Source organism: Gracilinanus agilis, chromosome 2 (assembly GCF_016433145.1).
Source record: "Gracilinanus agilis isolate LMUSP501 chromosome 2, AgileGrace, whole genome shotgun sequence".
NCBI lineage: Eukaryota > Metazoa > Chordata > Mammalia > Didelphimorphia > Didelphidae > Gracilinanus > Gracilinanus agilis.
The window spans coordinates 37,978,331-38,003,387 of record NC_058131.1 but is presented as its reverse complement, the minus strand read 5'-3'; the positions used below and the strand labels follow the sequence as shown (position 1 = coordinate 38,003,387).

The following is a 25,057-nucleotide window of genomic DNA, read 5'->3' as shown; positions in this document are numbered from 1 at the left end:
AATTGAAGGGTTATCAGTAAGGGATCTGAGCAGTGTTTATGAATAGCTCAGATTCTCTTCTTTTGTGTTTAACACTTGTGTGTTCTTCATTGAATCTGGCAGATTTTCAAGAGTCAGGTAGAGCCTCTGGAGCCTCAGAAGCTGTCTGAGACATCAGGACAATCAGAGCTGCACATCTGCTTATCCCCCGGCTGTCCAAGGACATGTATCCCCGCGTGCTTGGCCTCCACTGGGTACTGCCCAGAGTACACCAGACTCAAACTGCAGCCCAGAGCGGATCCGGGACAGGCTGCCTCAGTGAGACACAAGGAGTGACTCAGGAAGAACTTAGGCAGAGAGAAGCAAGCTCCCAGGAGACCATCCACCCAGACAAGTTCAGCAATGCCAAGCGCTCCTGGAAGCCCACAGTGCTGGGTAGGATTCAAAACAAAATGCGGGCCCGGGCCACGGCCGCAACACCAAAGAAACCAAAGCGTCTCCTCCTTGCTGCTCTCGGGCTTAATGGTAAGCAGAGGAAGGCCACCAGCCAGCAGCCTGCTTTCACAGTTCAAAGGGATGAGCCAGATGTTGAGAGTGAGAAGGAACTTCTTAGCCCTAAAAAGGTGCAATACGAGGACAATATATTGGATTCCAATTCAGCTGTTTCACCACCAGAGACAAGAAAACCTTTGGTGCCCTGTCATCAAACAAAGGATGATAGTTCTGAAGCCTCTCTTCCTCGGGACACGTCCATGAAACTGGAAGCCCAAGAAATGGTATCAAATATCATTGAAGTCTCTGACTATGCAGAAGACATCTATCTTTACCTCAGGGAAATGGAGCTTAAACGTAAACTGAATGTGGATTTCATGAAGAATCAGCCAGATGGCACTGACAGAATAAGGGTTTTCTTAGTGAGCTGGCTAGTGTCCCTAGCGGAATTCCACCAGCTCCAGGATGAGACTCTGCACTTGGCCGTGAACTATATAGATAGGTACCTCTCCTTAGAATCAGTGTCTTTTGGGGAGCTGTCCCTGATTGGCATTGCTGCCTTGCTGGTTGCCTCCAAGTTTGAAGAAGTCTTCCCACTCAGGGTAGGAGGGCTTGTTAACCTCCTAGCTGGCCAATTCTCTAAAAAGGAGATCATAAGAATGGAGCACAGGCTGTTGGAAGTGCTGACTTTTGACCTTTCAGCACCAACAATCAATCATTTCCTCACTCAGTATTTTCTTCATCAAGAGCAGCCCAATTCTGAAGTGGAAAACTTAGCCATGTTTCTGGGAGAGTTAAGTTTAATCGATACTGACACCTATCTGAAATATCTCCCATCAGTTATTGCAGGAGCTGCATTTCATCTAGCTCTCTACACAATCACTGGCAAGAGCTGGCCTGAGTCACTGGTCAAAAAAACGGGATACACCTTGCAAAGTCTTAAGCCATGTCTCCTGGACCTTCATCAGACCTACCTCAGAGCACCAGAGCAAGATCTACAGATTATACAACAAAAATACGAAATGGCAGTGCACTGCTCAGTATCACTCATCAAACCTCCAGAGACATTAAACTTAGAGTGAGCAAAGGACTCAGAGCTGAAACTGCAATAGAAGCCTTGCTGTGCAATTTATATTATGGACCTCGGTTTCTTCACAAAGAATCACTTTAGCTGAAGCATAGTAGATTTTTTTCTCCAGCCCTTTACCTTTCTGTATGTGCATCTCCCTGTTTTAAATGTATTTTTTGTAGACAACATATATGTTATATACATAACAAAAGCATTCTGGCTTTTACTCCATTCTGCTCTTTTCTTCCATTTTTATGGATGGGTTTATCCTGTTCACATTTACAGTTATGATTACTAATGATGTTGTTTCTCTCCATCTTATTTTTCCCATTTATCCTTCTCTTCTCCTTTCAGCCTTTTCCTATTCAAAAATGCAGTATTTCTGTTTCTGACTACTGCCTGCCCTAGTTCACCCTCCCTTTTGTTTATCCAACGGTAGCAAATATAGAAATATGTATTATATAATAACCTATGTCATATTTCCTGCCATTTTGTGGAAGGGGAAGAGTGGGAGAGGGAGAGAACATGGATGGGAAAATGGCAGAAATCAATTATTAAAAATTGTATCAACCTGTAACCTGGAAAAATGAAAATAAAAGGCTTTTTTAAAAAATCACTTTACAAAGCATAACTTATTATTTTCAGTTTATAAATTACTTTTTATGATTAATGCGCGCGCACACACACACACAATTCACTTTGTGTAAGACCCTAATTCTGTGAGCAAAGCTGCAGATGCTTTGCCTGAGATCCCGCCCTAGCCTTGTGAATAAATATCCCTCCAACCATTTTCCTGTCCCCATTACAGCCCTTGACTACATTTCCCAGAATCTCTTGGGGGCGGGGGGCGCGATCCTATTTGAGGACCAGATTCTATTTCCCAGATCACGTGACTGAAATGTACTCATTTCGAACCCACTCTGTTCTGGGAATTGTAGTTCGCGATTCACCCTACCCAGATGCAGTTCCCAGTGGGTGGGACTTTATTCTGCTTCCCCCTTTTTCTTCCGGGCTGGAAGTCCTGGGCAGCTGTTTGGTGAGGGTGAGTGTGTGTGGTTACGAGCTCACGCTCGCGTATGAATGGCAAACCGTGAGCAGAGATAAATTGGGAGGATGGGTGGAAGAATCGACCTTGGGTCTGACCTCAGAACGAGGCTTGTTGAGGCTCAGATGGAAGACGATTGGAAAATGTCCTGTAAAGCAGTGCCTCTGGTTCAGCTTCGAAGTTCAGTAACTCCAACCTTTCTAGTATTCCTTACTCTCATCAACGTGGGGCAGAGAAGAGTGCCTAGGATTGAAAGTCAATTGAGAGGGAGGCAGAGTGATGAGAAAGGGAGGCAGAGTGGGGGAGGAGAAGGGGATCGGGAGGAGCATAGAGAGTGGGGGGAGGGAGGGAGCGGGAGAAAAGGAGAGAGGGGGAAGGGAGGGAGGGAGACCGAGAGGAGGGGAGGGATGGAGGAGGGGGAGGGAGAGGGAGAGGGAGAGAATGTATCTCTCTACTGGTTCCTTCCCTTCTCTCTGCAAACATACTTGGCTTTTTCTCCCTCCACTCCACAAAACTCTCAACCTGTCATTCCCTAGCTCTCCTTTCATTAGCCGAATTCCTAGAAAATGTTGTGAATTGTTCTTGCCTACTTCTGTTATTCTCTTGGAAAATCGTTGTCATCTGCTTTCTGATCTCACCACTCAACTGAAACTGCTCCCACAAGCATAATTACCAAATCTAATGGCCTTTTTCTGTCTTCTTTCTTCTTGGTCTGCAACGGTGGTATCAGACTCAAATAGAAATTATCTTTGTGGCCTTATATTCACTTAGAAACCACAGATTAATATAATTTATGTCTTATGGTACTTTTATCTATTTTGTTAAATAGTTCCCATTTATATTTTAATCTGGTTTTGCCTGACACTAAAGGGCCATGCATTTGACATCTCTGGTTTAAATTATTAGATCATGAGTACCCTTCTTGAATAGATAGCTAAATAAACTATTTACTAAGTACTTAGTGGTTTGGTTTGGTTTTTCTTTTTAAAAATTTATTTTTTCAGTTACATGTCGAAACAGTTTTTTACAATTGTTTTTTGACATTTTAGAATTCAGATTTTTCTCCCTCTCTTTAAAGTAAATAGATGATATAGGTTATATGCAATCTATATTTTCATATCCCTCATGTTGTGGTAGAAGACATACCACTCATACAATAAAAATCTCATGTAGGAAATAAAGTAGAAGATGACATACTTTGATCTGCATTCAGATAGCAACAGTTCCTTCTTTAGCTGTGGATAACATTTTCATCATAAGGCCCTTGTGGTTATCTTGGAGACTTGCTTTGCTGATAATAATTTAGTCCTTCACAGTTGATCATTGTATCTATACATTGCCCTCCTGGTTCTGTTTACTTCACTTTGTATCAGTTCATATAAATCTTTCCAGCTATGACTTAGTTTGTACTCAGCAGGGAGCTAGTTGCTGAGAAATCAAAAAAGAGATGATGGTACCTTCTCTTAAGGAGCTTACACTCTAATGAGGAAGACAAGACAAAGTGGAAAGGGGTTGGGAGACTACCCTCTCATCTCTGGGATTCCATGACATTGCTGGCTGGACCTGAAATTTATGTCTTCCCATGATGTCATTTTTTTCTGAGTCTCTGATTTGCTAGACTTGACTTCAGTGCAGGTCTGAGGCTGGTCTTCTGAACACCAGGAGTCACATGGAACAAGAGACAAATATCTTCTGGATGCCAGGGAGCCATAAGGCTTCTGGCATACTCCCAGATTGTGCATTTGTCCCCTTTATGCAGATAAACCTTAGATCTTGTTCTTAATTCAATCAGAAGTTAGGATTGAATTGCAACCTCAAAAGAATGGGAGTCCAGATTAGTAAATTCTCACATGAGCATTTTTGTAAATGCCAGTAAAGAGGGAAACAAATACATTTGTCATCAGTATTACATTTGCCACCTAGATTAAAAAAAAAAAAAAGTAGCAATAGTTATGGGATTTGAGAAATAAGGTAAGCCCAAAACAGAATTAGGGCATCATAATGGGGAATTACAGTTATCTGGATATCTGCTGGTGTTCCTGCCACTTGTGGAACTGATAATAAGATCTTGATTTCACCATAATAATTTCATCTTTCACTTTTTGTTCATTTGTTTCAGTTGCATCCTACTCTTCATGATCCCATTTGGGATTTTCTTCATAAACATACATCAGTGGTTTGCCATTTCCTTCTCCAGTTTATTTTACAGATGAAGAACCTGAAGCAAACAGGGTTAAATGACTTATCTAGGGTCACACAGTAAGTATGTAAGGCCAGATTTGAACTCAGGGAGATGAGCCTTCCTGATTCTAGACCCAATCCTTTATCCATTTTGCCACCTAATTGCCCAAATTTTTCACTAGTTGGAAGAATTAACCAGAATAAAATTTATACTAGGTCTCCTACACCTTAGCAAGGGAAAACTGATGGAAAGGATGGAAACTTCTTCCTAGAATTTGTGATAAAGATAGTAAAGGTATGGTCTGATGGGCATTCTAGATTTGGGGATAGCAGAGTTCATAGGAAATGATAACATTACATGGACTAAAATTATTCAGGAAAAGTCAAAAAGGAAAAAAAACATTCCAAAGCAAAAGAAAAATGAGAATTGTAGAAAGAGAATTATGTGGGTACAATTAAAGATCACCAAGATAAAATTTTTTTTAAAGATTTTATATGTGTTCATGGTAGCAAGGGCAAGTTGATAAATCATGTAACATATGTAATACAAGTAACAATAAAGAAGAGGTTGGCTCAATTCCACAAAAATAGTGTCAGAGCTATTAAAGCTTAGAATGAGCTGAATCTAAAGAGGAAAAATAAGGACATAAAAATCACTTTCTATAAAATTTCACTTGGTTTCAGTGATCATTTGTGTTGACAATTCTGTTAACTAATCTCCAGACTTATATTTCCAATAGGATTTCTCCTTCTTTTTTTTTAAACCCTTTCCTTCCTGGGCCTCCTCCCCACTTCAGTCCATCTTCCATTCAGCTATTAACTTCAGCTTCCTAAAACACATAGATGTCACCATCCCACCAACATTGAGTAAACTCCAGGAACTCTCTGTCACTTCAGTGATTAAACATAAAAATCTGTTTGACATTCAAAACCTTTCACAAGCTGGCCCCTTCCTAACTTTCTAGTCTTACACTTCCATTCTCCTTACTCAGCTATCCAGTGAGACAGTCTATTTTCCACTCAGGGTGCTTTCACTGTGTGGCTCCCATGCCAAGAATCCCACCCCCTCCCATCTCTACATTCTGGCTTCCTTTAAGTTCCAACTAAGATATCATCTTCAGTGAGAAGCCTTTCCTGCTCTCCCTTAATGCTAGTGCTTGCTGAGCCCTTACCAGGGCAGCTCATCCATCTTTGGTGTCTACCTGTCACTCAACTCTCCCCTGTGGCTCCAAGAAGCTGTAGCGTGGGCATCCACCCAACCCCAGTAAAACCCTTTCAGCAGGCTGGCTAAACCAGGTTAAAAGTAAGTGACAAGCCTCAAATCCATTGGCGAATTAGGAGGGAATGTCTGTCCCAAGCATGTGAAGACTTCCCCCAGTGGAGAGAGAATAATTTGTTCCAGTGGCCATGAAGGAGGCACTGTAGAGAGTCTAGAGCTTAGTCAGACATAGAAGATGCCAAGATCATCCACTGCATCTCAAGCCATTGCCAGGCATCTTGACTTTTCTTGCCACTGGATTTTACTGATTCTGGAAGAGAGAAAGAGGCTGATGACTTTTTGCCATTCTGTTTCAATTAAATCCAGTTCATTCATGAGGCAAGACATCACCCCATGCTTTCACTGAACCTCTTTGAAAAGGAAGGACAAACAACCTCGCATTTATCTTGTGTATATCTTGTTTGTATGGATGTTTGACTTGTTTGAAAGAGTTGTTTGAAATATCATTTCCCTCATTAGATTGTGAGCGACTTAAGGGCAGGGCATGTGTTTGCCTTTCCTTTTTATCTGCATCACTTAGCACCATTCCTGGAACATAATAGACATTTAATACATTCTTATTGACTGACTGAAATAAGATAATAAGCATTTATTTATGTGTTTTAGGCACTGTGCTATGGACTAAATACAAACAAATGTGAGACAACCTCTGTCCTCAAGGAGATTGATTGCATCTTCCTAGAATATAATATATATCTTAGAATGGTGGTCAAGGGAAAGCTTTTATCTAAGCCAGGGATTCTTCACCTTTTTTGTGACTTGGACCCCTTTGGCAACAGTGTGGTGAAAACTCTGGAGCCCTCTTCAGATTTTTGAATGCTTTTTAAATATTTTTAAATACATAAAATAAAATACAGTGGACTACAAAGGAAATCAATTATGTTGAAATACAATCACCAAAATTTTTTAAAAATAAAATGAGCTCATAGACCCCATGTTAAGGACCTCTGGTCTGGGCTATCACAGAAGCTGTGAGTAGGGCCATAGGACAGTAGCTTGACTCACTCTTTTCTGTAGTAATAATAATATTTAACTATCCAACTCCACAGTTCCAAAGATGAACATATCAACTTGGTGGGGGTAGAAGGAGGCAAAGAATTAGAAATGGGATCCAAAGAAAGACAGCAATGCTGTCCAGAGTTGACAGAATGATAAAGGAAGGGGTGCTCAAATTTCATTTGCTTCTCTTTTCTAAGGAAAATTACCTTTCTATAGGAAGTGATGGAATTAAGAATGTCCAACCAGGGATTTACAGGCAATTTGGGGGTACAGTGAATATAAAGAGTGATGGACTCAGAGTCAGGAAGACCTGAGTTTGAATGCTGTCTCAGATACCTAACTCTGTGATCCTAGGAAAGTGACCCAAGCCCCCTCAGCCTCAATGTCCTTATCTGTAAAATGGGGATAATAATAACACCGACCTCACAGGGTAGTTGGACAGGTCAATATAAAGCAAACCTTGAAGCTCTACAGAAATACTAGTCATTGTTATTGATACTTAAGACATTGGAAGAGAGCATCCTTGCTGCTCTTGATGAGTCCAAGTCACATGGCCCACATCTATGAATTCATCCATAGGATCAGGAAACTCTTGTGGATGTCATAGCTCACCCACTGTCAGCAATTTTTGAAAGATCATGGAGAATGGGTTAGAAGGGCACATACCCTGATTTTCAAAGAAGGGAAGAAAATGCTGTCTGTAGGCCAATGAGCTTGACTTTGGTTCCTGGGAAAACTCAACTAAGTCATTTTAAAAAGACAGTAAAATTCTAGAAAAAATATGGACAATCACAAGCTGCCAACAGCTCATAAAAAATAGGTCTTGTGAAACTAATCTTATTTCTTTTTTTTGACAAGGCTACTGAATCAAGGGAATGCTACAAATATAGTTTATGTAGATGTTGGCAAGGTTTTGACAAAATATCTTTTTTGTGGAAAATATTTAGAGCAAATATTAATAATTAGATGGATTTGGGACTGACTTAATGGCCAGACTCATCATTAATGCTTAAACATTATCTTGGCAGAAAACCTTCATTGAAATGCTCCAGTCAGGATTTTGGATAAAGGCATAAATGACATGTTTATAAAATTGTAGATAATACAAAGCTGAGGGAGACCATTATCATACTGTAAAGCTAAATTGGTATTCAAAAAAGGTGTTAACTGGAGCATTGGGCTTAATATCAACAAGATAAATTCAGTAAGGACAATTTTAATGTCTTTTATGCTGACTCAAAAATGAATTTCCTAAGTACAAAATAGAGGAGGCAGGATTAGATGAAAAGGGCCCAAGGTTTTTAGTGAATTGAACATATTACAAGTATACATACAAGTAGTGTGATGTGGAAGCCAAAAAAGTTAATTTCATCTTGACCTACTTTGAGAGGCTCATCCTTTAGGAACAAGTAGGTCCCTCTGCCTTGTTCAGACCCCATTGAAAATACTATATTCACTTCTGGAGGCTCATTGGAGGAAGGAAATTAATAAGATAGAAAATGTCCAGAGGAGGACAACCATTATGGTGAAGGACCTTGAATTGATGTCAGGATATAAGGATTGATTGAAGGAACTGAGGATGTATAACTTAGAGAAGAGAAGACTCAGAGGATCATAGGGACTTACAAGGGCATCTAGTCCAATCCCATCAAAGAAGATACAACTATGCTGAAGCATTTGAAGGGCTATCCAACCAAGAAAGGATTCAACTTGGCTTTTTTAAGATCACTAGAGTACAATCACAAACAGTGAACAGATTACAAAAAGGCAGATTTAGGCTCCATGTCAGGGAAAAATTTATAAGAATTATTGCTAGTGAAAAATCAAGTGATTTCCTTCTCCTTGCAGATCATTCAGCAGGGCCTAGAAGATCGCTTGTTAGATATATTAAAGTAGGAATTCATATTGGGGTACAACTTGGGCTAGGTGACTGCTGAGGTCTCCTCTAACTTGGTGATTCATTGATTCTCTCCAAAATGTAAAAATATAGAAACTTGTTGCCTCCTAGATCATGAAGATGAAGCAACACTAGGTTTTCTCCCATGCACTGTTCTCACTCATTTTTTTACTTGTTTTTTTATCTCCACTTAATTTTATCTTACTAGTTTGGGGTCTTGTGGTCTAAGGTGCCAAGATCTTTTTCTATGTTTATTATTTAGTCTTTATCATCATTAATGATCCCTTCCAGCTTTGGTAATGTACTATTCCAAGTTTAATAAACATATCATTTCTCTTTCTCCTCAACCTCTCCTCTTGCCTTCCCTGTCTTCCAAAGGCCTTTTTCTCAGTCTTTCCTACTGGTAGTACCCTCCCTCTGAGATTACCTTCCACTGATGCTGAATGTGACTAGTATGTACTTAGTTATTTGCATGCTGTCTCCCCTCTTAGAAGATAAACTCCTTGAGGGCAGGAACCATATTTCTTCTCTTCTATCCCTAGGGCTTAACACGGTATCTAACATACAGTTAATACTTAATAAATGTTTGTTAACTAACTGTTGACTCTTTAATCACTTTACTGGGTGCAATCATTCCACCAGTTTCTAATCTAGTCTACATATCTCCATCTTGTCCATACATATATAAGAAAATTTGTTAGAGCCTAGTTGTAATTAAAAATTTCTCTGTCTACATTCATAGATTAGTTCAGTAGCCTTGTCAAAAAGGAAAAGAAGTAACTTAGGCTATCACAGAATTGGAAGGCTGAGTGGTATCTCATATGTCATTTTTTCTTAGTCATATGTGTGTACAAAACTTGTCTATAGGAACAGATGCAACCCTGGGGTTAAAAAATTCAATGTTGTAAATATGAAGTGGGAGTGGTAGAGAAACTGCAGTTTATCTAAAGATATTGAAGTGTTAGAAGAATATAGAGGCAGATCCTTGTTCTTCTTGACAGCTCTTATTGTTGAGAAGATGTTCTTTGTGTCCATGCTAAGGCTACATCTTTGGATATTTCACTCATTATTCTTAGCTCTGTCGAGGATCTCAGCACAGATATATCTTTGTACCTTCTCTGATTATTTTATGGCATAATATTAAAACCTTCATTTACCACCTGAGAATTTCAGAATTTGAAGGCATCTTAGAGGCCAGTTAGTCCAATCTGTGTCCAGCAGAGATATAAGCTGACTTCCTCTGGACACTTTCTACCTTGTCAATGTTCTTTCTAAAATGTGGTACTCAGAACTGAATACAGTGCCTATGAAGTGGTCTGACCAGGGCAAAGAGAGAAAAGCCATCCTCGTATCTTCTTCATTCTGCTTAGAACACCTCTCATGCGCCCTGAAATTTCATGACCTCTTTGGATAGACCCATCACAACTGCTGACTCCCTGTATTTTTCTAACACTTCAACATCTTCAGATAACCTGCAGTTTCTCTACCACTCCCACCTCATATTTACAACATTGAATTTTTTAACCCCAGGGTTGCATCTGTTCCTATTGAATTTCATCTTCTTAGAATGAGTCTAGTGTTTTAGCTTCTCAAAGTCTTTTTTTGGACCTTTCCCTGTCCAGGATGTTAGTTATCCTGCTCGGTTTTTTGTCAACTTCAGACTTGAAAAGCATGCCTTCTATAGGGTCTGGACTTGTGACTTTGTTGGTAGAAGGAACTCCCTACTGAGGCAGGTCAGCCCTTTCTCGGTGCCTTATAGACTTAAGGGAATGGCTAGAGAAAAAAATGCCCAATGGAATAAAGCTAAAACCAGAATAAGATGCCATTGGGAAATATCCAAAAATTTTTTTTAAATATATAATATAGAAATAGGGCAATATAAATAACATATTTAATGATAAATAATGTATTTAAGTACAACATAAATAATGTTAATTTGTAATTTTCTAAGTTGTTATGATGTCCACAGGGATCCCTTTCTTCTTGCCTACAGCACTAAGAGGTCCCATAAAAATCAGAGATAGAACTTGAATCCACGACTTCTTGGCTTCAAATACAGCACTCTATTCATTTTGCTACACTTCCTCCTGTGTGATAAAGATGTTAGGCAGCATACATACAAAATTATATTACTGGAGTATTCCAATGGAGAGCTAAATTGACATGAAACCCACAATAATTTCTCTTTGGGTCCATCCATTTGAGTAGTCTGGTCTATCCAACTCTACTCCTGACCTCCCAATCTCATGAGTCTACTAGAAGAGGAAAGAAAGTCAGTCTGCCATGATGGAGCTGAGCTACTGACTCTGAGTGCCTTTTCTAAATATTTGCTATCTCTTTGTTCATATGGCTGTGATTTTGTTAGGTATCCAAATCAAGCTCATTAATTTATCATTTGCAAGCTCTACTCTTCTTTTTTTGAAAATAGAGACCACATTTGACTTGTCCATTGAGAGATCCCTGGCAACCATAGCTCAACTGTCCCATTTTCTGTTCCTCTCCTCTGATAGATAGGTAGTTCCTCTAGATCTCATGACTTAAACTCATCAAAGACAGCAAGTAGTTTTCTTACACTCCCTCTCTACTTATCTTGGGTCTTGACCATTAACCACTTTTTCCCATTTCCCATCCAATCAAAAAACTTTCCCCAAAGAATTCAGCAGATGAATTACTCACATTTCCTCCAAGTGTTGGAGGAGAATGGAATTTTTTCTTGAATGAAGAGATTCCTGAAGTACCAACTCCTCTCATATAACACATGGCAGAAGTGTGATAAATTCAGCTTGTGCAGCCTAATTCTTCCATTAGAGCTCTGTCTCTTGGAGCCTGTTCTGGGTAGAAAGAGGGATAGAGCCAATGGTCCTAAGGAATTAAAATATATGATCCTTCCTTCTGATTCTAGAAGAAGGTTGGTTTACTCCTGAGCTCCATTTGACCTCATCCCAGAAAGGACCATGGGACACATACTCAGTTGGTATCAGGAGGATTGTATTCTGATGAAGCAAGATAGATTTCCTTATAACAACTTTCTCCTTCTTCAGTTCTGGCTTCTCAAGACTCTTTCCTTTCCCAAGAAAGGAAAAACAAGGAAGAGGAAACAAAGGAAGGAATGACTTCTGGGTTCTTGACAGCTAGGTTCCAGGTGAGCAAAGCCATTTTTCTCTCTTCCAAAATTCCATTTCATTTTTCTGAGTATAAACACATCTTTTCTTTTTCCTCTGTTTTTTTAAACCACATTGCATTCAGAGATTCAAGCTTCAGTTATTATCCATTCCAAAGATTGTCTTATTTTATGGATGAAATAAGGTTCCTTGGATCATAGAATAAAAGCCAAAAGGGGCCTGAGAGGTCATCTAAAATTAACTCCAACCCCCTTTCTTATTATGTATTCATTCATTCCATGAATTCTGTGACCCAACCACATGGGCCTTCTTGCTCTCTCTCTCTTGGGCCTCTCTGTTCAGGCAGTCCTGCAGCTTTGGAATGTCTGCCCTTCCACCTCCCCTTCCTCTCTTAGAATCCCTAAATTCCTTCTACATTTACAGTGAGTGCCACCTTCTACACAAGGGTCTTTGTCATTACCCCAGTCACTACTGCTCTCTCCAATTACTTTATATTTTGTGTGCATATTGTTACTGCCTATAGTATATAAATTCCTTGAATTCAGGATCTCATTCCACTACAAGATGCTGTCTCCCTCATCAATCCCTAATGTATATATCTTAGAATTTAAGCTCCATGAGTATAGTTTCATTCTTTTTATTTCTATCTCTAACCCCTAGCACACTATCTGGTACATAGTTGGTGTTTAATAAATGCTTATTGATTGTTAGATTTCTTGATCATTGTATTCCTTTGGTATTCTTTGTATTTCTTGGTACTTCAAAATTGCAAAATAATGCATTACTCTTCCCATCACTTTCTGGCAAATAGAGGGAGAAGAAATAGAAGCAGTGTTGGTTTTTATATTCTTGGGCTCAAAGATCACCACAGATGGTGACTGCAGCCATGAAATTAAAAGATACTTGCTCCTTGGAAGAAAAGCAATAGCAAATCTGGACAGCATATTAAAAGCAGAGACATTACCTTGCCAACAAGCTATGGTTTTCCACTAGCAATGTATGGTTGTGAGAGCTGGATTGTAAGGAAAGTTAGGTGCTACAGAATCAGCACTTGAAAGTTGCAGTGCTAGAAAAGACTTTTGAGAGTCCCTTGGATAACAAGAAGATCAAATCAATTCATACTTGAGAAAATTAATTCAGACTACTCCTTAGAAGGACAAATACTAAAGCTAAAGCTTAAATGCTTTGGCCACCTAATGAGAAGCAGGACTCATTAGAAGAGACCTTGATATTGGGAAAGACTGAAGACAAAAGGAAAAAGAGATGGCAGAGGAAGAGATGGATAGATGGTGTCATAGAAACAATGAACATAAGCTTAGACAGACTTCAAGAGATAATGGAAGGCAGAAGGACCTGGCATTCTGTTATCTGTGGGGGTTACAAAGAGTTGGACACAAATGAATGAATGAACAATAACAACAGATAATGAGGTTTTATCTGTACCTTGAAGTACACCTAGGAGACTAGTCAGTGGAGATGAGGAGAGAGAGTATTCCAGGCATGGGGGACATCCCTATCCCTAGCTATCCCTAGCTCTTTTTCACACAAAGTTTAGCATAAAATATGGGCAAAAACAGAGTCCTTACTCTTAAAGGGGCTCCTGTTTAATGAAGGAGAAAATGTGTAAATAATTAGATATATATGAGATATATACAGAGTTGAATGAAGATAATATGAGTGGGGAAAATACTAGCCGATGGGGAGCCTAGAAAATGCCAAAAAAAGAGGGAAAGAATTGGGGAAAAAGATAACAAATTGAATTTGAGATGCTTTCTATTTGAAATGTCCAAAAGGCATTTGGTGATATATGACTAGAGCTTAGCAGAGACTAAGCCTGGATGTATAGATCCATGAACTACATAGAGTTGTTAATTAAACCTATCCGAGCCATGAGATCACCTAATGGAGAATAATAGAGAAAGAAGAGAAGAGGGAGCAGAGCAGATCCTTAAGGGACACCCGCAGTTCTAAGCCATCTGGAGGAGGATCCAGGAAAGCAGCAAAGAAGGAACAGTCAGACAAGGAGGAGGAGAATCAAGATCATGTGATGTCATATGTGAAAAGGGAATTCTTTGTTCTCTTTGTCTATTCTGAGTTTATACTTGTAAAAGGGAATCCTTTATTCCCTTTGTCTATTTTGAGTTAACACTTTGGTTAACAATAACTTAAGTACCCCTACTTAGTACCTCACCAGATTGTAAAGACAGGATTAACTCTCCTTTGTCTACTTTTGAATTGAATCAACAACAGCTTGAACACCCTACTAGGTGGAGGAGCTCAAAAGCCACTTAGAGAGCTTCACCCTTTCAACTCAATCAGCCTGGAATCTGTGAATCCTTTTAATATTTACATCTCTGGAAATGATGGGAAGGGAAGATATGCATCATTAGAGGTGGGGAAGAAGGGAGAGAAAAATGAGCTTCAGTTTTTCCAGTGAGATGAAGTAAAGTCCTCAGCAAAGAAGATGGTAGAGAGGATAGAAGGAGAAGGCCTGAGAAAGTCTGGAACTGCTGCTGTGGATTAAGACTGTGAAATGATTAAGGAGCAGGAGAAGAATTACCCCAGTACTAAGAGGAGCAGTCACAACCACAACATGGGAGTGAAAAAGGCTTGTATTTTTGCCTTATGCTTTGACCAGACCCCACACAGCTCATCCGAAAAGGTTTTAGCATTTCAGGATCAATCTATCTGGTAAATTCTGTATTCCTTTGCACTATGGGAAAGAGTTCAAGACCCAAGGGCTTGACTCATTCATTCATCTTTTTTTTGTTGTTCAAAAATTGAAATAACTTACAGATGAATAGGATTTTCTTGACTTCCCATAGAGTTACTGTTTTAATTCATTAGATTTTACTTAGCTAATCCCTTCCATTGATCAACTTTTCTGTTTTATAAGCAGTACCAAATAGTTTTGCTTACTAATTTTATCATATAATTTCAGATTTAATAATGTTAGTCTCTCTGTATTCCCTTTTAAAAAGTGTTTTCCTTAAAATGCTTGAATTTTTGCTCTTTTTTTTCAATTTTACCTACTTCTAAGAAATAATTCCTTCGAAGATTAGTATTTGTATTATGCTAAAAATATAATTAATTTAGTGTCATTGGTATTTATTATATAAATCTAGCACTTTCCAAAGATATAAATCTTTTATTTCGGTAAAGAGGATTCCTTAGTCCAGCTTATTTATTAATCTATTTTAACCACGTTTAAATATTCTATTTAATAGTTGATAACATGTAATAATATTTAATAACATTTTAATATGCTTTTAAAAATACCATTTGTATTTATTCACATTCCTTTTGAAACATATCCTGATTTTTTGCTACCAAAAAAGTGCTGTTATAAATATTGTGGTATATGGGAAGTCTTTCTTTATTATCCTTTGGGAACTCACACAGGAGTGAGATCTCCAGGTTAAAAGGTATGAATAATTTGATGACTTTTTTGCATAATTTCAAGTTGTTTTCAAGAATGGTTACACCAACTCATAACACCCCCTGAGTGTCAATGTGATTGTCTTTCCAGAGCTCCAACAACAACTGCCTCTATCTTTTACAGTCTGTATTTGCAGAAACAGTAAAAGGCAAGAAGAGCCAATGTTGGAGGGAACGTGGGAAGGCAGACACTCTAATACTCTGTTGATGGAGCTATAATATATTTTAGTAATTTTGTAGTTATAGTTACATAAGTCCTTTATGTGCCTTGGTAAGTTAATTACCAGATATTTTATGCATTTAAAAATTATTTTGAATGAAAACTTTCTGTGGTTTCTATAAATATTAGGTGGGAATGCTAATAATTTTATAGATATATTTTATATATTGCTTTTCACCGAAGCTTTTAATAATATCATTCAGTTCCTTTGCTGATGTTATAAAGAAGGTATCTTTGTCTACTATTATAGTTATTATAGGGTGTATTAATCAAGGAAGCTGTGCCTTGTTTCCCTTGATAGCTGGGGCAGGGACACCCAAGTCCTGTCACTCAGCTGGATATTATAATAACTGCCCCTTCTTGATAACAGCGCCCAGGCAGGATCCCTAAAGGTCAGGTGAATGGGTAACCCTTTCAGGTCTGGGGTTGGATTGATTATTAATATTGGGCTCTATTAGCCTTGGATAACGTTTTCATCTGACTGTGTTGCTCCCTCCCCAAGGTTTGTGATGTAATAATCACTCAGGAAGGTATTTAATAAACTTTATCTATAGATGTTAATAAGGGAAAGGAATAATCAGGAACGGACAGGAGACCCTGTCACTAATGGCTATGATCACTAATCCCTCAGAACTGTAGTCTGTTTCAGTAATGCTGGAGCTCTTGTTCTTCACCTCCTCTGGCTCAGCTTAGCCACTGCCAAACCAGAGAAAGCAATCTGCTTGGTTGATACAGATATCGATGATCCCTCTCAGCTTCTTATTGCCAGTTGTTATGTCAGTCCTACAGCCATCAGGAAATACCTCCCTTACCTCCCTCTGCTTCCTGTCCTTCCCTCTTCCCCATTCCCACTCGAGCCAGATACCTAAATATCTAATGATAGTTCAGATGTCTAAATATCTGGGGGAATTCAGAGAGAATCAGAGGACCCAAGGTCAGAGATCCACAGGTCAATGCTCCAAGATTAGAGATCAATGTCCAAGGCCAAGGGTTCCAGGCCAAGGGTCAAAGCCAAAGACCCTTGTCAGATGGCTGTCAGGGTATTTATATCCTCTGACCAACTGCCTTTCCTCTTGAACTCATGGCATCTGGGAACATTCCGATGTCTCCAGCTGTCTTCACCTGTCAATCAGCGTGAGACTCACAACTCCCAGAGTTTGAATATGACACTGATCAGTCTGATTTTTAAAAAATAACTGTTTCCCTTGAAATGCTTGAATTTTTGTTCTTTTTTCTATTTTACCTAATTCTAAGAAATAACTCCTTGGAAGATTGGTGTGTATGTAATACTAAATTATGTAATTAATCTAGTGTCATTATAGCAATATATCCTTATATAGTCTTCCAAGAATCTTAAGTCACCATATCATCTGAAAATAAGGATAATTTTGACTTCTCTTTATTGACTTTTAGTACTTTAATTTCTATTTCTTGTTTTATTGCTATAGCTAGCATTTCTCCATTGTAAAGGGGCATGATAATGGGACCCATCTCCCAGGATTGTGATGAGGATTAAACGAGATAATATTTGCAAAGGGACTGGTACGATTAGGTACTATATAAATGTTTGCTTCCCTCTCCCTTCCTTGTAATAACCACTTTCTTGATAGTCTGCCAGCTTTGTGTCCCTTTAAATTCAGTTCTGGAGATGATCCCTAGGTCTACAGGAACATATTCTGATCTTTCAGAAATTCCTAACATTCCAAGATGTGGCCGTGGACTTCACCCAAGAAGAATGGAGACAATTGAGACCTGCTCAGAAGAAGCTGTACAGGGATGTGATGTTGGAGAACTATAAGAACTTTGTGTCCCTTGGTAAGAGAAGGATCTTTCTCTCCTGAATCATCTGTCTCAATCATCAGGGTCAAAATTTGGTTTCTCCTGTATGAATTTTGACTTGGCATATAAACGCAAGATGAAGAGATTCCTAAGTCTTTTTTTTCTCCAAGAAATAGAGCATTTCTGTTCCCTCTTTCTGTATGAAGGGTCCTTGCTTTGTACAGCTGGAAGATATACAAAGCTGTATTAGGAGCAAAATATAGTGCTGATCAAAGATTCTCCTCTTGAGACCCAGTGTGAGTACTCAAACACATGAAAACTTTTCTTCTTCTTAGCAGAAATTGTGTTAAGGTTAAATAATTTTCTTTGAACTAAAACCAAACTCTAAGACCCAACCCCATATATGATAGATCGAAGTGCAGACAGTCATTCACAGGTTCGTGATACTACCTCTGGGTCTTAGGAATAGAATTCCTTCAATTCTCTAAATAGAAAGTGGGTAAGGCTGAATTCTGATATATCTCTATCTTAAGCAACTTTTCTATTATTTCTTCATGATAAGGACTTCCAATCTCCAAACCAGACGTGATCTCCAAGTTGGAGACAAGAGGAGTACTATGGTTCAGAGTAAAAATCCCCAAAAGCACTTATCTGGGTAAGTAAAAACCAGCCAAGTGTGAAGTTTTGTAAGCAGAAGCTTAGCTGGTCCTTAAATGGGGCATTATCTTTGCTAGACAGAGATGTCCTTAAAGATCAACAAGACTATGGATAATAAGTCCTAGAAGGTCCCCTGTGAGTTCAAAGATGATTGCCCCAGTAATGGAATATAGCTCTCATGATTAATATCATTGGTAAATAGCCATCTCATTATCCCTTCACTTGGGAGCCTCCAGTAACCATTACTTCTATCCTAGGGTCTGCTGCCTCCTCAGGGCTCCTTCTCATGTTAGCCAGCAGGTCAGCATCATAATTCCTTATAGCATAAGATGCCGCTCTAGCCTCAGAAGCTCCTGTAGCTCCCTATGATGGTGGAAGAGCCTCATATCTCTGATTGTTGTCCTTATTCATCCCTTCTCCTAAATATTCTTCTACCCTTCAACCTCATAATATAGGTGAAGATTCTATGTTATCTCTTCAAGTCTTTTTATGTTTTTACTTTGAAATCCTCTTTCCATTTCTTTCCCCCCAAGGGAACCCTTATTCTCCATTAGCCTATAGACTATACAGGTAATCCTTAAACTCAGACCTTTTCTAGGAAAGAAAAAAACTTAATTAGAGCATGGCTATGCCAGGAAAAAAAAACACTATGTGCACTTCCCTGCCAAATTCTCTGTGCATTTTATACTTGTAGGAGTGATATCTTAAAGTTTTTCTCTGTCTTTCTTTCCTGTTGATGCCCTTGCAACCAACTTCCACAGTAAACTGGTTTGAGAAATTCTATGTTGTCTTGTTCTCTCTGAGGGCTCCTGGAGTGGGGCTTTATATATCATTTGGCTTTTCACCTTTTTCTAATGAAGTAAAGCTAGATGATTCATCTACCCCTGGCTAAGCCCCTCCTGCCATTGTTAAGTTTTCTAGACATACAGTATTTTCTTGAAAATGTGTTTTCTAGAAACAACAAAGAAAATCACAGTTGACTAATTAGGGCAAAGTAGAATAATAATATTATTAGACCCTGTATATCTCATATTTTACCCTAAAAATATATTTGACTTTTTAGTTATCACAACATTCTATTATTGCATTTGGGATCATCTAAAATTTCTAGACCTTATGGGCATGACCTTCTGCTATACCAGGTCTCTACAGTCTGATACTCATTCTCTTGAACTTGAGTTCAGGTCTTTACATTTACTTCTTAGTCATCACATTGGACTATTCTTCCAGCCTATTGGTTTTTTTATAAATTTGATTTAGACCTCTGATATAGTACATATTTCATATACCTTTGTATCATCTGAAAAAGTGATGATTGAAATGTGATTTCATCAAGTTTCATTAATAGGATTGAGAAGAACAAGGAAAAGTACAGGATTCTAAGGCATAAAACGAGAGAAATTAGGAAAAATCGACAAAAGCTCATATTATTTTTCTGTAAGAGAATTTAACTGGCTTAAAGCATACTGAGCTATACTCTCTGCCAAGCTATAATTCTTTATTGTGTTTACAGATATGTCAAGAAACAAAATGGCTCCCCAAACACTTAATATCCAGTGACTAAACTAGATATTTAGTTATTAAATCTCTCATCTACTAGTTCAGAAATCTTATCATAGGGCAGCTAAGTGTCCTAGTGAATAGAGTACTGGTCTGGAATCAGGAAGAAATGAGTTCCAATTTCACCTCAAACATTTACTAGCTATGTGATCCTGAGCAAGTCACTTATGTAACATCCATCATCTTAGTTGGTGTGAAACTGCCTCAGAATTCCACAGTACCCCCCAGAACTCCAGGAAAGGGGGTAGTTGGGGCCAGTTAAAAAAGTGGGTATAAAATGCCAGGACACACAGCTTTAAAATCACTCTTTAGGGGATCAAGGGTGGCTGGGAGAGAGGGAGGATTGCTTCTCTTTTTTTTAGCTCATATCTGACCTCAGGGAGCAGGATGTTACTTTGCTGTTTATCTTATGCAGACTAAACCAGGCTCTGTGCACTGGCAATATTTCAGCTAATCTGTAATTTAAATAGAACTTCAATCAAGATTACCTTCACCATCTTAAACTTGATAACACAAGATTAAGAGAAAGTTTGTTTGAGAGGGAGTTAGGAGTTAAATATTCAAAGGCTTTCCCTTCTGGGGAATGCTATATCTAACAAGTTTCCTGAAGATATTAGGTAGTTTTCCTTACCCTCAAATCTAAAACTTCCCTCCTTCCTGGTGTCCTGAAATTAATAAATCCCTTCCCTTGTTAAGTTTATGAGTCAGTGTGAAGTTATATTTTAGACTTTACCAATTCCATACATTAACTAAGCCAAATCTTCACCCAGGCTAACACTGTGCACAGCTATTGTCTAGAGAGCAAGGCTGCAGTTTTGAAGACATTCTGGATCTTGATCTACTTTAAGCTTTGGGGAATAATCTTCTAACTGTGAAAGTTACTAATCTCAGTGGGATTATTTATTATCTGTCAACTAGTTTAGCCCTGGGATAATCAAGTCTAAATAGCCTCCATTCCTGATCTAAAGGGGAATCTGTTAAAACTGTTACTCCTTCTGCTGTAACTGCCTCTGGACAGGGAAGAGAAAGAATTCTATTCACTCACACCCCTCCCCCTTGTTAGGATAGCCAGCTTTATCCTTGGTTCAGACCCCATTACCAATCATTGCCAATCTGACCCAATCTTACACTTAACCACCATTGTCTTCAATTTCCTCATCTATAAATCTGTAAAATTGGACTAATAGCATCTCCCTCACAATGTTATTGTGAGGATTAAATGAGATAATTGTAAAGTGCTTAGCATGGTAACTGACATATAATGGGCACTTTATAATTGTTAACTATTATCAGTAAGAGAAAATTTTTTTTTCTCCTAGTACAAAAAGCAATAGCTATTGGCCATTATTTCTCTTTCAGATTCCCTGGTTCAGAAGAAAAGGCATGAAATCAAGCAATCAACTCTAAAAGAGGTTATTTCTTTAGAAGAATCACTGGAAGAACAAACTGAGAATGGTTCTTGGGATTGTGTTGTCAGGTTAGAAAGGCAGAAAGATAACCTAGAGAGACAGTCTAGACTAGTAACTTTCAGTAAAAGAAAAATGTTTAATAAAATGAATGTTCATGACTATAACACATTTGGGAAAAGATTCAAAATGAGATCTGTCCTTGTTCCACAAGGAGGTATTAAAGGAAAATGTCTCCATAAGACTGGTATATTTGGAAAGAGCTTCAAACAGTGCTCATACCTAATTAACCATAAGAGAATCTCCTTATGGAAGAAGTATAATAAATGCAGGAAGTATTTTAGTTACTATTCAAACTTGAGTCATTATCATAGAGTATATACTCAAGGGAAACTTTGTAAATGTAATGAATGTGGCAAAACCTTCAGGATTAATTTATCCCATACTATGCATAAGAGAATTCATACTTTCAAAAAACTCTATAAATGTATTCAGTGTAGGAAAATCTTTAGGAAGAAGAGACACCTTAATACACATAAGATAATTCATAATGGCAAGAAATTATTCAAATGCAATGAATGTGAAAAGGCCTTTAGCAGTAATCAATACCTAACTCGACATCAAATAATTCATACTAGAGAGAAACCTTTTATGTGTAATGAATGTGGGAAAGCCTTCAGCCAAAAGGGAAACCTTAAAATACATATGATAATTCATACAGGAGAGAAACCATTTGAATGTGATGAATGTGGGAAAGCCTTCAGAAGTAATCAATACCTAACTCAACACCAAACAATTCACACTGGAGAGAAGCATTTTGAATGTAGTGTATGTAAGAAAGGATTCAGGCAGAGTTCATCCCTTATGCAGCATCAGAGAATTCATACAGGAGAGAAGCCCTTTAAATGCAATGAATGTGGAAAAGCCTTCAGCCGGAAGGAAAGCCTTAATGCCCATAATAGATTTCATACTGGAGAGAAACCTTATAAATGTAATGAATGTGGGAAGACCTTCAGCCGAAAGGGAAGTCTTCATGCACATAACAGAATTCATACTGGAGAGAAGCCTTTTCAGTGTAATGAATGTGGGATAGCTTTCAAATGGCGTGTACATCTTAAGGAGCATAAGACAATTCATACTGGAAAGAAACACTTTGAATGTAATGAATGTGGAAAAGGCTTCACACATAGCTCCTATCTTCTGCAACATCAGAGAATCCATACTGGAGAGAAACCATATGAATGTAATCAGTGTGGGAAAGCCTTCAGCCAGAAGGGACATCTTAATACACACAAAAAAACCCATACTAGAAAGAAACCCTTTGAACATAAAAAAGGTGGAAAAGCCTATAGTCGTCCACTAAACTTTACTACTCTTAATAAAATGCATATACGAGAGAAATCCTTTGGATGTAAAGAATGTGGTGAAATCTTCTCACATAGCTCATCCTTTAAGAAACATTACAAAATTCACTCTAGAGAAAAACACTTTAAATGTAATGAATGTGGGAAAAACTTCAGGCACAGCTCATACCTTTTGCAGCATCAGAGAATTCATAGTGGAGAGAAACCCTATGAATGTAGTGAATGTGGGAAATCTTTCAGGCAGAAAGGAACCCTTAATACACATAAGAAAACCCATACTGGAAAAAAACACTTTGAATGTAAAGAATGTGGAAAAGGCTTCACACATAGCTCTTACCTTATGCAGCATCAGAGAATTCATACTGGAGAGAAACCTTTTGAATGTAGTCAGTGTGGAAAATCTTTCAGCCAGAAGGGAACACTTAATACACACAAGAAAACTCATACTTGACAGTAACCTTTCTAGTATAGTTAAGTGGGAAAGATTTCAAATGGCATGGAAATATTAGAAAGCACAAAGTATTTTGTAATGTAAAGAATTCCTTTACATATATAAAATGTGTAGAAAAAGCCTTCTGAAAGAAGTAGAAGTTGTTGTAAATCAAAGTTTTCACTGTAATTAATGTGTGGAAGCCTTTATGCATAAGAAAATTCATTCTAGAGAGAAGTTTTTGATTGTGTTAACATTTGGGAAAACCTTAATTTAAATGCCTTATAGAATATCAGAAACTAGAGGGTCAAATGAGATATTTATAAAGTGCTTAGCACACTTTCAGGAACATAGTAAGTTGTATAAATGATGGCTATTATTGTTTTATTATTATTATTGTTGGTAAAGCTTGATAATGATCATGCCAGATCTTACACAAATGTGTAAAAATGGAGGGAAAGCTTCATAAAATTTCTCATTTTATTAAATACTTTGGAATCAATGAGTTACATTTTTCCACCAGCATTAGTATTGCTTGTTACTTTTCACTGCTACTGTGTTGCTGAACAAAGGTGGAAAAAATCACATAACTGTTCTGATTAGGCCCACTATTAAATTTATGTTATACAACTTCAATTCATCCTTCACTGCTGCTAGGAAATCCTACTGTTTCTCCTTTATCAATTCACTATCCTACTTTCCATGGTGATTCTTCAAAATTTTATCATCCTTCCTCAAACCTTCCATGGCTTCCTTTTCCCCCAACCTTTCAGCAGAGAACTTTACTTCATATTTTAGAGTTAAAATCGAGGCCATTCTCCTTCTCTCCTCTTCTTCATCTTTTGTCACTCAGATTCCTCTGCCACTATATCCTCCACCCCTCACATGAAGAGGAAGATTTACTCCTTACCAAAACTAATCCTTCTACATACACAAACAATTCCATTCCATCCCATCTTCCCTAACAGAATGTAGCTTCTGTTATCTCCACTCTCGATTCTTTTTAATTTAAAAAAAAATTTTTTTTCCAATTATATGAGTTCCAAATTCTCTCCTTTCCTTCCCTCCCCCTCATTAAGAAGGTAAGCAGTTTGATATAGGTTATGCAAGTTCAGTAATACAAAAATGTCCATATTACTCATTGTGAAAGAAAACACAAACCAAAAAGGAAACCCTCCCAAAAAATTAAAAATAAAAAGAATATGCTTCTATTTGCATTGATATTCCTTCAGTTCTTTCTTTGCAGGTGGATGCTATATAAGTCCTGAATTGTCTTAGATTATTATATTGCTGAGAATAGCTAAATCTTTCATCATTGATCATACAATATTGCTGTTACTGTGTTCAATGTTCTGATTCTGATCACTTTGTGTCAGTTCACATAAGTCTTTACAGATTTTTCTAAAAGCATTCTTCTGATCATTTCCTATCATACAATAATTATTCCATCACAATCATTTATCACAATTTGTTCAGCCCAATTGATGGGCCTCCTCTCAATTTCCAACTCTTTGCCACCACAAAAAGCTGCTATAAATATTTTTGTACATATAGGTCCTTTTTCTTTAAAAAAAAAAAAAAGGTTAGTGGGATACAGACCTAGTAGTGCTATTGCTGTATCAGAGGGTATGCACAGTTTTATAGCCATTTGGCCGTAGTTCCAAATTGCTCTCCAAAATTGTTGGTTCACTTCACAACTTCACCAATAGCATTAGTGTAGTGTCCCAATTTTCCCACACCTCCTCCAACATTCATTACTTTCCATTTCTTTCATATTAGCCAGTCTGATAGGTATGGAATTATACCTCAAAATTGTTTTAATTTGCATTTCTCTAATAAATAGTAATTTGAAGCACTTTTTCATATGATTATACATCATTTTGATTTCTTCTGAAAACTGGCTGTTTATTTCCTTTGACCATTTATCAATTGGGATATGACTTATATCCTTAAATTTTGTTTTCTATTGCCTCCAGAATCAAATATAAAATCCTTTGTTTAGCATTCAAAGCCTTTCATTACTTAGCATTATCTTTCTGCTACCCCATGCCTTTCCAGTCTTCTTATACTTGATTCTCCCACTCCTCATTACTCTTACTTCTTGCTATTCCACCAACAAATACTCCATCTCCCAGCTCTA

General features: G+C 37.9%; 3 protein-coding genes across 3 annotated transcripts; all 3 read left to right on the top strand.

Annotated features, from left to right (window-relative positions):
* The first annotated feature begins 203 nt into the window (after positions 1 to 203).
* LOC123233190 (cyclin-A2-like) lies at positions 204 to 1,553 on the top strand. Its single transcript, XM_044659341.1, has one exon. It carries the CDS (start codon positions 204 to 206, stop codon positions 1,551 to 1,553), a length of 1,350 nt encoding a protein of 449 aa, XP_044515276.1.
* Positions 1,554 to 2,653: 1,100 nt separating this feature from the next.
* LOC123233189 (zinc finger protein 713-like) lies at positions 2,654 to 21,409 on the top strand. The gene is made up of 5 exons (XM_044659340.1): positions 2,654 to 2,770; positions 17,410 to 17,536; positions 18,063 to 18,155; positions 21,077 to 21,237; positions 21,341 to 21,409. The coding sequence occupies exons 1-5, from the start codon at positions 2,654 to 2,656 to the stop codon at positions 21,407 to 21,409; spliced, it is 567 nt and encodes a 188-aa protein (XP_044515275.1).
* Positions 21,410 to 21,987: 578 nt separating this feature from the next.
* LOC123233188 (zinc finger protein 2 homolog) lies at positions 21,988 to 22,938 on the top strand. Its single transcript, XM_044659339.1, has 2 exons — positions 21,988 to 22,459; positions 22,604 to 22,938. The coding sequence occupies exons 1-2, from the start codon at positions 21,988 to 21,990 to the stop codon at positions 22,936 to 22,938; spliced, it is 807 nt and encodes a 268-aa protein (XP_044515274.1).
* Positions 22,939 to 25,057: the final 2,119 nt, after the last annotated feature.